This window comes from Cyprinus carpio, chromosome B8, assembly GCF_018340385.1.
Source record: "Cyprinus carpio isolate SPL01 chromosome B8, ASM1834038v1, whole genome shotgun sequence".
In the NCBI taxonomy this organism is placed as follows: Eukaryota; Metazoa; Chordata; class Actinopteri; order Cypriniformes; family Cyprinidae; genus Cyprinus; species Cyprinus carpio.
In genome coordinates, this window is record NC_056604.1 from 14,998,679 (window position 1) to 15,010,656 (window position 11,978).

Consider the following 11,978-nt stretch of genomic DNA (forward strand, 5'->3'; position numbering starts at 1 on the left):
AGATCAGGAAACCGTAAAACTATGTCTGCCTTTTAAACATGCTTCACTGTTCTCCAGGTGCAGGCATGCTCTGAATTCCTTCACTCGCAGTGGCTTTTGTGCACACACATCCAAAGGAGGGACAGAAAACCCTCTCTGTGGACTCTTGGCGGAGAAAAACATCTCATCCTTGACAATTTGATTAACAGCTGTCTTTCGTGCCAGAGTTCCCCTGGTCTGAAAGACGCTCTCTGTCACACACTTCTTAGGTTACTCAGCAATCAGAGAGGAGTGAAACAAGAAAGTGAAGCGAGAGAGAGCGAGAAGAAAGAGCGAGAGAAAGGGCTATTTAAGTGGTGTTATCTCAGCCTCCCGAGCTCCCTGGCTAGCCCAGCACATTCCAAAAGCTTCACATCCGTTGTCCACATTACGCGCCGCACCCAAGGGACTCCACTTTCCTTTCCCCATATGGTCATTTTAAGACTGCAGGAAGAGCACGTCAGCTAAGAAATGAGCTTGGGAGGTTCATGCAATCCAGATTGTACCTGTAAACACACACACAACAAAACTAAAACACCTCAAAAATACCCTAAAAACCTAAGCCAGAGTCTCCAATTACAAACAGAAGCAATGTTAAAAAGTGGCACTACTTCATTGTTTGAGACATTCATTTGTGGCCCAATCAGAATATCTAATCAGTCCTTCCCTCGCGGATGAAAAGCATCTAATATTTGAATAGGCACAAACCAATTTCGACAACCAAAGGCAGAGGCAGCCTGATTATAATGAGAGCATTTCATGCAGCCGCAGATTTACTGATATTAAAATGTGAGTCTACATTTAAATAATGTTTTTGCTTTTTCATTTTTTTTCATTACCCTCGGTCCACATAATGCCTGTGTTATTCAGAACTCCATAATCCAATAATTTTTCATGCTGCTGTAATCTACCGTACCCTAGTGAGTCAGAATGTAAGAAGGATGATTAATTCCCCCTTAAACATTTTGAATCCCAAATTTGCCGTATGTGGGTGGTGCATATTTCTGAGGGGGAAAAATTGTATATTGTTAATCTTTGAAGAGTTTACATAATCATAACTGCACTGAATAGCAAAATCACTTTAAAGCAATCTGTTCAACTGCTGACTACCTGCCTGTTCAAAAAAGTGCGTGAGTGCAGTAACCTCTGATTGACCTTAAATATCCCTACCTTCAGCAGCTCCTGAACAGCTAACGTAGCACCTCAGGGAAACAGACCCAAATTTCTTCTTTATTCCTTCTGTTCAACTGCTGACTACCTGCCTGTTCAGGTGATGAAGAGTATGGCCTCCGCCAAGCTGAAGGTCTCCAGCTCTCTGGGCAAAATGTACCACCTGCTCATTCCTTCAGCTTGAACAAATAAAAGTCTACCTGAAATACATTTCTGCCCCCAAGACTGCTCAAATCCATGTGGAGCAGATAATTCACTCATATACTGTACAGCGAGACAGTTGTGACAATTCTGATTTAAAAGTTAATAAAAGTTAAGCTGAAAGAAAGAACAGCATTTGTGGTATGATGTTGAATGCCAAAACAAATTATTTCAGAACTATAAATCAGCGGTTCTCAATTCCAGTCCTTGCGACTCCATGCTCGGCACATTTTGTATGTCTCTCTTTGTTAATACACCTGATTCAAATAATCAGATCGTTAGAATTGTCATGGTCCCTACACAGTTGCTGTGTCTGATATCACTCACTTGTTCACTCATTCACTAATCCCTATATAGTGTATGGCAGTTGAGTGGACTATATCAGAAAGGAGTGAATGAAATAAGTGAACGGATTCGGACGGTGACGTATACACTGCGCGTGAGACTTGGAGTGGTTGCTAAAACATTGTCACGTATGCCTATTTCGTTCTAATAGAACAAACGTCTGAAGCAATAAGAGAGACATACAAAATGTGCAGATCAGGGGAGCGTGAGGACTGGAATTGAGAACCACTGCTATAGATTATAGTAGCTATAGGTTTTAACCCTATTTGCTAGAATTTAAAAGGATAGTTCACCCAAAAATAAAATTTTGTGATTAATTATACTTACCCTCATGTTGTTTTAAACTCATAAGATCTTCGTTCATCTTCAGAACACAAATTAAGATATTTTTGATGAAATCTGAGAGCTTTCTTGCTCTGCATAGACAGCAATGCAACTACCACGTTCAAGGCCCAGAAAGGTAGTAAGGACACCATTAAAATAGTCCATGTGACATCGGTAGTCCCCGTAATGTTATGAAGCTACGAGAATACTTTTTGCAAAGAAAACAACAACAACAACACTTCATTCAACAATTTCTTCTCTTCCCTGTCAGTTTTCAGCGCGCATTCACTAGAGTACCACGGCGCATGTGGAGGTGTCTATGGAGGGTCAGAAAGCTCTCAGATTTTAAGAAAAATATTGCAATTTGTGTTCCAAAGATGAACAAAGGTCTTACAGGTTTGAAACGACATGAGGGTGAGTAATTAATGAAAGAACTTTCATTTTTAGGTGAACTAACCCTTCAGTTTTTGTGGTAATCAACTTTAAAACAGCCACATGTTCTGTCGAATAAGCTAAAGTTGCAATGATTCTGGAATGCAACTTACAGTTTTAAGATTTTTGAGGCATGCTCTGCATATTTCTTTTAACTCAGTCTTCAGATCAATCCGGCTCTTTGGGTGCTGGTCCAGACTGCTTCAGAGTTCTGTCAGAGCTAACAGGCTATATAAGGTCAACTGCTAGTCTCAGCAGCAGAGTAACTGCTAAGTAATTGACCGAGATGAGCTATTTATACAGTGTAAAAGCATACAAAATGCACTTCAAGTGGGTTGGAAATTACTCATAAGAGTGTCTGGATGAATAATACTGAGCAGGAATTCCTTTAACCTATCTCTCTATACAAGTTATTCATGTGGACACATTTGAATCTCTCGTGGTGTGCTTGCCTTACCATACAGCAACAATTCAGCGATGACTTAATACATACTTTGGCAGCTGTAACAATACAGTTTTGGATCCTACATCAAAAGTAGAAACAACTATTACCCACCTACTGTCACTGAACACCTTACATCATTGACACAGTGTGGGAAAACACAATGAAATGGGTTTTCTCTGAGATCTAGAAGCCCTCAGTTTCGCTGAAAAGCAGCCGATGCCCATATTTGCACATCTGGCACATGAAGTATTCCAACTATGTCCTGCTGTGGCCTAAAAGAGGTGTTAAGGGACAGAAAGTGACCGCCTTCAAAGTTGAGGAAAGTGCTGTGCCCTTCCTCTGAAGATCTAAAGATACGAGCATCTCGTGTTTACGTCATCGTCTCGTAGCCGACAAGGCCTAGAATCCACCCTATGTAATCGGTCAGCAATACACAGGATGGAAGTGTGATGATGTTCCTTGCAGAAATATTTCCTCAAGCTTCAAAAAGCCTGTCATTAGATTCTAGGATTTCACCAATCAGATTCGGAGGAATCGAGCCAAGAATAACGTTCCAGTGGAATTGCTGTTTTTTTTTTTGCACTGGGACAGCAGTCATTCGGGTATTTGGGAGGAAGCACAGCACACACTATCAGGCCTGGCCTTTCTTGACTTATTAATCTTTACTTCCTTCCCTCCAGAGAAGCACCAGCAGCACCGCTGCTACGTCCAAAGCCCCAGCTGCAAATGAACAAGCATGATATAAAAGCAGATATTGGCTCAGCCCCAAGGATTTGGGCCCACATACTTCCAATTTTCAGATTAAACAGCTCCTGTCTCTGAAGTGGTTCCAGGAGCAAAAGGCTTTTGTTGCTGGGAATAATCCACACATCCTCTTCAAAATCCTGGGGGATCGGCATCTCAAAGTGCCCCTCTCCTGGCCCCAAATGCACTTTGTTGATTACTCTTTTTTGCTCTGATTTGGGCTTCAAGAAAGGCCTGGAGGACTGTACCATTCCACAGAGAAGGGGCAACTGTCTGTCTCCTGCTGTGACCCATACAGGGCAAAGGAGAGGGAAGATAAGTATCCATTTCTGTCATATTTCTGTCATCCACCGGTAGTTATCGCAGGGCGGCTAATAAAACCAAGCTGTAATAAACGGTGAGGCAACTAAATACACTCCAGACCAAAAAAATTTGTGCTTCACATTAGCTCAAGCAGAAAGGGAGTACCTAATTCAGGTAAAGAAAAACAGAGGAGTGACCACTGTTAAGGTGCATGCCCAGTGCTAATTAAAATGTGACATTTTCTCTCAGTGAATGGCTGGAACCAGCCTGGGGCACCGGGTAATGACCTCATATCCTGTGGAACACTTATTCCTGGACTGGGAGATGGTGGGAAATATGGGAAGATCTGTGGTCACCCTGAGTAAGTTAGCCAAATTACTTTTCTTTTACTACTGTTTGCTTGCATCCAAAGCGGTTGCTTCACTGGAACTTGCACAATGCCTGAAATTCCATATCAAACTCTAGTCAAGTACTGATTTGAAGAAAACACAAAGCTTGTTATACTATAAACACAAACAAAACACAGTGCACACACACACTTCATTAGCTGCGTTTCCACGACGGGCCAAAAGCAGGCCTGCAAGTGCGTGCAAGGGCCAGTTGTGTTTCCACTGTCACTTCCGGGGCTTGATTGTGCCTCGTCAGTGCTTCCTCGGGGCCAGCGACCCAGTTTTTCTGGCCCAATGAAAACACTGGGCCAAAGCAGGACAAGCTGGGGTTAGAGGAGTGGTTATGAACAAAGGCAGAGTTTCTCCACGTCTGGAGAGCATCAGCGCCGCGGATCATTTCATCAAGTTAACAACTATAACACCTGATTAAAAACTTTAAAATAAGTTGAGCTCAAAACTCACTTTCAGTCAGCATATGGATTATGATCACCATACAAGGCAGAAATATTTATAAACGATGCAAAAGACTGCACGCTGGCCATTAACGTTACCATAGTAAACATGGTAAATGCGACCATTTGAAGAAATCAGACATCAGCTTCTCAATCACAATCGTGTATTTATTTAGTAGCATATTTTATCTTTCATAAGTTTCGTCTCGAGAGTTTATCTCGGCGTATGTCATATAAATATAATAATGGTTTTTGTTTGGGAGCCTTTTATAAAAATATAAAAATTATAATTCTTTCTAAATGTGATGTATATACTGTGACTACAAATAAACAGAAACAGACAGAAGTAGGTAGGCTATGTTCTTACCGCTTTATTTCTGTGTGACTAATTTTCAGTCCTGATAAATTAATTCATTATGATCAGTGTATCACTTATTATTGTAAAACATTGATGCTTTTGGATTTAAATAGCCTATTTAACAAAGCATGGAAACAAACGGCCACTTTTATCATGTTCGTTTTGTGATCGCGCTAGTTCCAGTGACTTATTTCTTATTAGTTTTCTGATAACTTCTTTTTGTTGGTGAAATGATGCAGTTGCGTGACGTCGTTCCTGAGAGGCGCATAAAGGGCAGGTTTTAGTGAAGCGCAGCAGAACTTCTGGCCCGATGATGGAAACGCAGCATGATTTTGGCCTCGGTGCTACAGGTCAAAGGCTATTAGCCCCGCCCGGCCCGTTTAAAGCACTGGCTCGCACTGGCCCAACAGTGGAAAAGCGGCTTTTGAGCATTTCCTGAGTAGTGACCTTCCTGAGCAGTCTAAGGAAAATGAGCTTCACTGCTGCCATTTAAACAGATCCAACAGGTTCTCAACACCCCAAGCCACCCAGTCTACTAAACAAACAGCATGGTTGGCCAAAAAGAGCATTTAAATCGGTCAATTCATAAAAACTGTGGCATCCTGGAGGGCAATGCCCAAAGGCCAAAAGGGAATTAGTGGGAACAGCTGGCAAGCGATGGCTTGATATTCAGAGTACTTGATTTCTGAAACCTCTGCTTTGCAGACTAAATAGTGTTTTAGTTTACTGCTGTTGATGAGAAATTAAAACATGTTCTTATGCAGTAATTAAGCAACATGAAAAACTGGCAAGAACTAATATGGATGCAAGTTTAGTTTTCACTAACAAATAACAGAAAAATATGTGGTGAAAACATGTTTTAAACAAACAATTCATCCAAAAACTATTTCATCCTTATTTTGTTGCACATCTGTATGAAGTTCCATGAAATACAAAAGGAGAATTTGAAAAAAATGTACTGATCGTTGTTTACAATAATCTTAAATAATGATGAAAGGAGTGCAATTCTTTGCCAAAAAGCTTGGAATAAAGTGTATGAATTTTATGGACCACGTTTATGTTATGATTTTCTTCTTCATTTTGTCATTTTTGATGTTCAGAACATTCCAGTCCCTATTTATTGTTATTGCACAGAAAAAAACCCATGACATTCCATTAAGAATCCTGCATGCTACAGATTAAACAAATATTTTTATTTCAGAATCATATTTAAGAGAAATGCAGCATTTACCTGGCCATGCCCAGACTGGAGAACCCTGAGGGAACAATGAGCACATCTAGACGTGAGAATGGATGGACACCAAGAACAGAGTGGGCCGCAGTCAGACAGAGAGGCAGTAGGGGTAAAACCATGTCATTTGCCTTCTGCAGGTGGCAGGGTGGGGCGAATACCCGGTGAGGAATAACAGCCTGAGCCCTGGCAGCACTGACCATGAAGCGACACGGATAATCCATGTGGGAGCAAACATATTGCTGATCATCATTGTCCAAAGAAAAACTGCAATACAGAGAAAGATACCATATAAACAATCAACTTTTAGGCTTTGATTCAGCGTACAGTAAAAGAAATACTGCACTGAAGATGCCATGTCTAGTTTTCTGTCAACTGCACAAAAGAAAAATCACAGCGTCAATATATCCTGTAAAGATGGCTATAAAAAGTTACATACATTTGCAAGAAACTAAAGACAAATCACAGTTTAGTATGCAAACAGATGTGAGAAAGAAGACCAATAGCAATGCAATATGCAAATATTGATGACTGTCGGTTCCATTTAGAACACATAATATTTTATCAGCATCATCACTACATATCATCATCAAGCATGTTTTGGAAAGATTTAAGTTGAACATTTCATGTGAATTTTATAGACTTGAAAAAGAAACAATTATTTTTTCATTTTGCACAATTCTGCATTTGTTTTATCATTGTATTTACTCAAGATTATTATGGAAGGATTTATTAACAGAAAATCTGGGTGCATGATTTCTCTTTATATTAAGTTTTTGTTCATCTTTCAGAAAGACAACAATATGCAATTATTTAATTTACACAGAAAATACGGTACAATAGAAATGCACTCTGTGCTAACCAAATTTCTAACATTTTATAAATAACTTCAAATTATACATAAACCTTTTGGAAAAAACAAAAGAAGCACTGAAAACATCTAATGTTTAAAAAGCACTGAAATGTATGCAACTATACATCTTTTAATTAATTTAATTACTATTTAAATCCTAATAATCTTACTACATAACACTTCTTTATCTACTTTAATTTAATAAAATCGACTTTTTATTTTTTTCTATTTCATTGGGATATTTTCAAATCTGTAAAAAAAAAAATTATAATAATAATAATAATAATAAATAAAACAGTAAAATATGCAAAAATAAAATTAATAAAAGGGCCTAGATCTATGTTTTCCAAACACTACAAACGAGTCTTAAAGTCAATACTTATCTATATTACCTGGGTTCTTTATCGTAAGGTTTGTCCGTTTTTTCCACCTCAAAGTTGGGATGTTTTACTCCAGCCTCTAGCCATTGCCCCACCGCTATGGTAAAGGTAGAGGCTGGCATTGGCATTGTAACATAATATTCCCACTGCAGAAAACCTGAACAGAGTAAAGAAAAGACTTCAGCATTTTCCATAATAAAATTAGCACATTAAATTACACCTCCATGACTCTGAAGTGCTGAGTAAGGGTTTTAACTGTACCTGTCTCTGCAGGCTTAGGGAAGGCTTGATTTTCCCCACTCATTAGAACAGTGTAATCACACGGAGCTCTCACACGCGCCTGCCACGTTGACATGGCAACAGGTGGCTCCTGGCACGGGAAGAGGGCTCTGTTGTTGATGGGCGAGCCCATGGTATATACACAGCATCTAAAAGATAAAGATGTGGCATCAGAATATCCTGGATATGTTTGTGTGTGGGACGAACTGGGTGAAAATGGACTCTGTCGCGATATTCATTTGAACTCTTTAATTTGAAAAATATGTATTATTATGCCATTGTCCATATTTTACTCTTTTCCTGTATACAGACCATCATTAAAGTAAGTCATATATTGCCCAAGCTTACATTTCGAGTTGAATGTGATGAGATAAAATGGTCGCAGCAGTGACAGTGAAATGATAACAAGAAAACACTATTAAGTTCTTTTTTTAAGTTGTTTTTCGCACTGCCAGTCTGTAATGACAAACTCGTTCAAACCAATATTTTTAATGATTCATTAAAAAAAATTGCAGTTTGACTCAGTCTGACAAATTCTTCTTTGGATTAACTCTTTAAAACAAGTTTTTGAATCAACATCGTTGTATCAGTTAGAATCATTATAATAAAATGTCAATTAGCCTACTCTATGCCAGTGTTTTCTGCACCGCTTTTTTTGAAATTACAGTCCCACAGCAAAATAATTTCTATAATGCCAAGAAAATAATTTCTATTAAATTGTCTTCGCGGCTTGCTGCCATACCATAGGCTACAGTACAGCGCGATAAATGTAGTTTGACTCACGAACAAATGATTCTTACAAACAGTTCTGTTTATAAGCAAATCTAGTCCGATTCATGAACAAATGACTCGTCCCAACTAATGAACCATTTGATTCATGAATCAATTAGGCTACCTTTTGTTACTATTTGTGTGTATGTACTATACATACACACGTGTAGAAGCCAAGAATGCTTTTTTTTATCTTAGTTAAAATATTTAGAACAGATTATAACAGATTTATGTCCAAATTAATTTGAATTACATTTAGTTAAAACAAAAGAGCTTGTGACTCTAAGAAATGTATGAATATAATCCAACCGTATTTGTAGGTGCATGTAAATATCTACAAATGGTTGGTACCTGCCATCCTGGTCTTTCGTCCACCTCACAGAACCACCTGTGAGCTTAGTTTCATAGCATATTCTGACAGCACGTGGGAAATCATGAGGGGCACAAACCCCTTCCTTCCTGATCTGAAGACTCCACCGGTCTGTGTGGAACCGTAGAGGTTGGGCATTATGGACAGTAGGAGAACGGCTGCACTGGACGTATAGCTCATGCTGCAGTCTCCAGCAGACGGAAGGCATAGAGACCAGCCTTTGTATCAGACTGGATGAAGGATGATCTGTATTTGCATGTTGTTGGTCTACGTCGAGCTTCTTTAAATCATCTACTGTAGTTACATCCAACTCTTCCACTTTTGACACCATCAGGTCACAGCAATCCAGCACTAAGGTGAAATCTTCACTCTCATCACCCCACAAGACACTACTGACATCATTTCCTCCACACAAATGTGATGGTTCCTCAGGGGGTCTCACCTTATTTGGCTCAGGTGTGATGGGAGAACTTACGTCATGTTTAGATGACACCTGAGATAGGTTTTGCACTGGTGTGTTTGATATAGACCCTGCTTCACCTTGTTTGCTGGAAACCACACCGGGCTCCAGAAACAGAACAATGCTTCCACCAATGACCTTCCTTTGGAAGTGAACAGTCAGGTCAAGAACATAGTGTCGGACGAGCATATGGTTGGTGTTAGCCCGCAGGGGCAGGTCATCTTTATTGGGATCCAGATCCAGATCGCGGTTACTTTCCATATCTTATGGGAATATTCTTTAGGCAGGAACAGAACTTTAAAACCAGACTGAAATATCATTAGGAGTAATGTAAACGGAATGCTATTTGTAAAATAATTCCATCTCTCAAAAAATTCCACTCGTTATTGAGTCTGCATCTGGTCCTGAGGAATTTAATAGCCTGTAATTATAAATGTTAAAGAAAATATTACTTCAATGAATCTATGTAAGGTAAACACTCAATCACAACATTAATCTGTAATCATAATACTTAAGATAGACCTCTTAAATAACATAGATATCCTCAGGCCATCGTACATTCTATTATTCGGTACCATCCTAAATAACTGCACGGGTAGCTGGCATGAACTTTCAAGCAGGGTGACATCCTATACTTTTAAAACTATTTTAATCAAGACTTTTATCTTATATAATTATAATGTATGCAGTTTTGTATAACCTATTAACTGGAATATTAAACTGTATTGAACATTTGCACTTTTAAAATGTCTTGCCACAGGACCAAAAATTCCAATTGTCAACATTTACTCACTTTCATGTTGTTCCAAACCTGTTTGCCTTTTTTTTTAATTTTTTTTGTGGAACATAAAAATATATTTTGAAGAAGGTTGTTACAAAAAATTAGAGTATAAATGTTTGTGTCAACTATCCCTTTAAGTTCATTGTTCATTGTATAATATATGTTTATGTATATATATATATGTTTCCCCATGCCAATACATAATTTTTAAACTAAAATCTTGATGATGGTTAAAAAAAGTTTAAAAGGTCTATCCTATTTGTTAGCTACCCAAATACTGTAAATATGTTTTACTAATAACAAGAAGAATATGCATTTGTATATTTCATTTTCTTGTAAGGATAGGCTACACTCAGACCTTTGAAGTGTACACTTGTGTTCTCTTCCGTGCAAAGGGGAAATTTAATAAGAGGTGCTTAAAGTGACAATTTATAACCAGAAGCCCATACTCAGGTGTTAAATCACTCACACATAGACACTTCCATCAAACACCATAAATAACCCTTAAGTTAAATACTACTGTCTGGGGGATGACTAACCAATCCACTCATATCCATTCTGTCTTCATAGCAGAAGTTCTCAATACTGGAGTAACCCAGCACTGCACAGTTTGGATATCTTCCCCAGAGCTGTTCAGTTTGTGGACTTGAAACCTTTAAGGTTTTCGAGCCATAGGTACTGTCTGAAATTTCCTATGGATTTGTATAATGTTTGATTGATTTCTGAGTAGTATATACTCTGTAGTTAACATTACTTGAAGAGACTTCCATGTTTTTTTGCAATTGAAGTCTAAACTGAAATTTCTAATAAAGAGTTATGAATGGATGATACTGTTAGCCACATGACAGTGACACCATGGTAGATGTAGTACGTCCAGATAACATTCATACTCAGGGTCCTATGTACCAGGAAGAAAGGTGGTGAAAATCTAGGGGCCCCAGACGATTTTGGTGCAACCAAACATATGCATGCATGAACCGTTCAATAATATTAATCACATAGATTAAGAAAGTAGTTTTTAAGGTATAACTATGTGTAGCCTAATCAATATTTCACCATATTTCAAAAATCATAGGAAAATGTGAATGAGTGAACCCTTAAGGAATTAGCCTACAAATTTACGTCATGTTTACACGGCTCTTTAATCTTATTAAAAATAACTTCTTAATTAACAATATAAGTTTCAAGACCAGAATTTGTGGGGAAACATGCAAACTGTGTAGGGTTAGATGACTTCAGGAGCAGAATCGAGAAGAACCTTACTTCCACAGATGTGCACATTTAAAGCGCGCGAGATTCGACGCGGACGTCCGACTCGAATGCAGTCAAACAAATGTGTTTCAAAACTTATCAACAAATCAGCTTTAATAGACTCTAATAAAGCCACCTCAGCTATGTGAGATTCCAGGTTTCCTTTTCTGACTCTTCTGATTTGCTTACAGTAGAACATACAACTGACAATAAGCTGCAATAGCTGCAACATAAAGCCAAAAGTCATTTTATATGTACCGAGAGTTGTTTGACGAACCTGTTCCTCCCTGTGACAGTACTACAACAAACGCCGTCTCGTGCGGTATGCGTCATCATGCAGCGACAGGAAGCTGAGCTGGATCTCATAAGGATTTACCTGTGGTCTTACTGAATCAAAAATGCCACTGAACTATAGTTTATA

The 11,978-nt window shown here is 38.6% G+C and overlaps 1 protein-coding gene across 4 annotated transcripts in view; it reads right to left on the reverse strand.

Annotated features, from left to right (window-relative positions):
• aopep (aminopeptidase O (putative)) overlaps positions 1-11,951 on the reverse strand; it is an 82,868-nt gene extending 70,917 nt beyond the window's left edge. For 2 of the 4 annotated variants that reach the window (XM_042729911.1, XM_042729914.1), the window contains exons 1-5: positions 11,835-11,951; positions 9,047-9,946; positions 7,907-8,073; positions 7,658-7,802; positions 6,413-6,679 (exon numbers count right to left, since the gene is read on the reverse strand). In XM_042729911.1, the coding sequence (XP_042585845.1) occupies positions 6,413-6,679; positions 7,658-7,802; positions 7,907-8,073; positions 9,047-9,786 (1,319 nt within the window). In that variant the 5' untranslated portion in view covers positions 9,787-9,946; positions 11,835-11,951. Of the gene's footprint in view, positions 1-6,412; positions 6,680-7,657; positions 7,803-7,906; positions 8,074-9,046; positions 9,947-11,569; positions 11,782-11,815 lie in introns of those variants that run through there. The other 2 variants (XM_042729912.1, XM_042729913.1) reach the window with 2 other exon arrangements.
• Between the last annotated feature and the right edge of the window lie 27 nt (positions 11,952-11,978).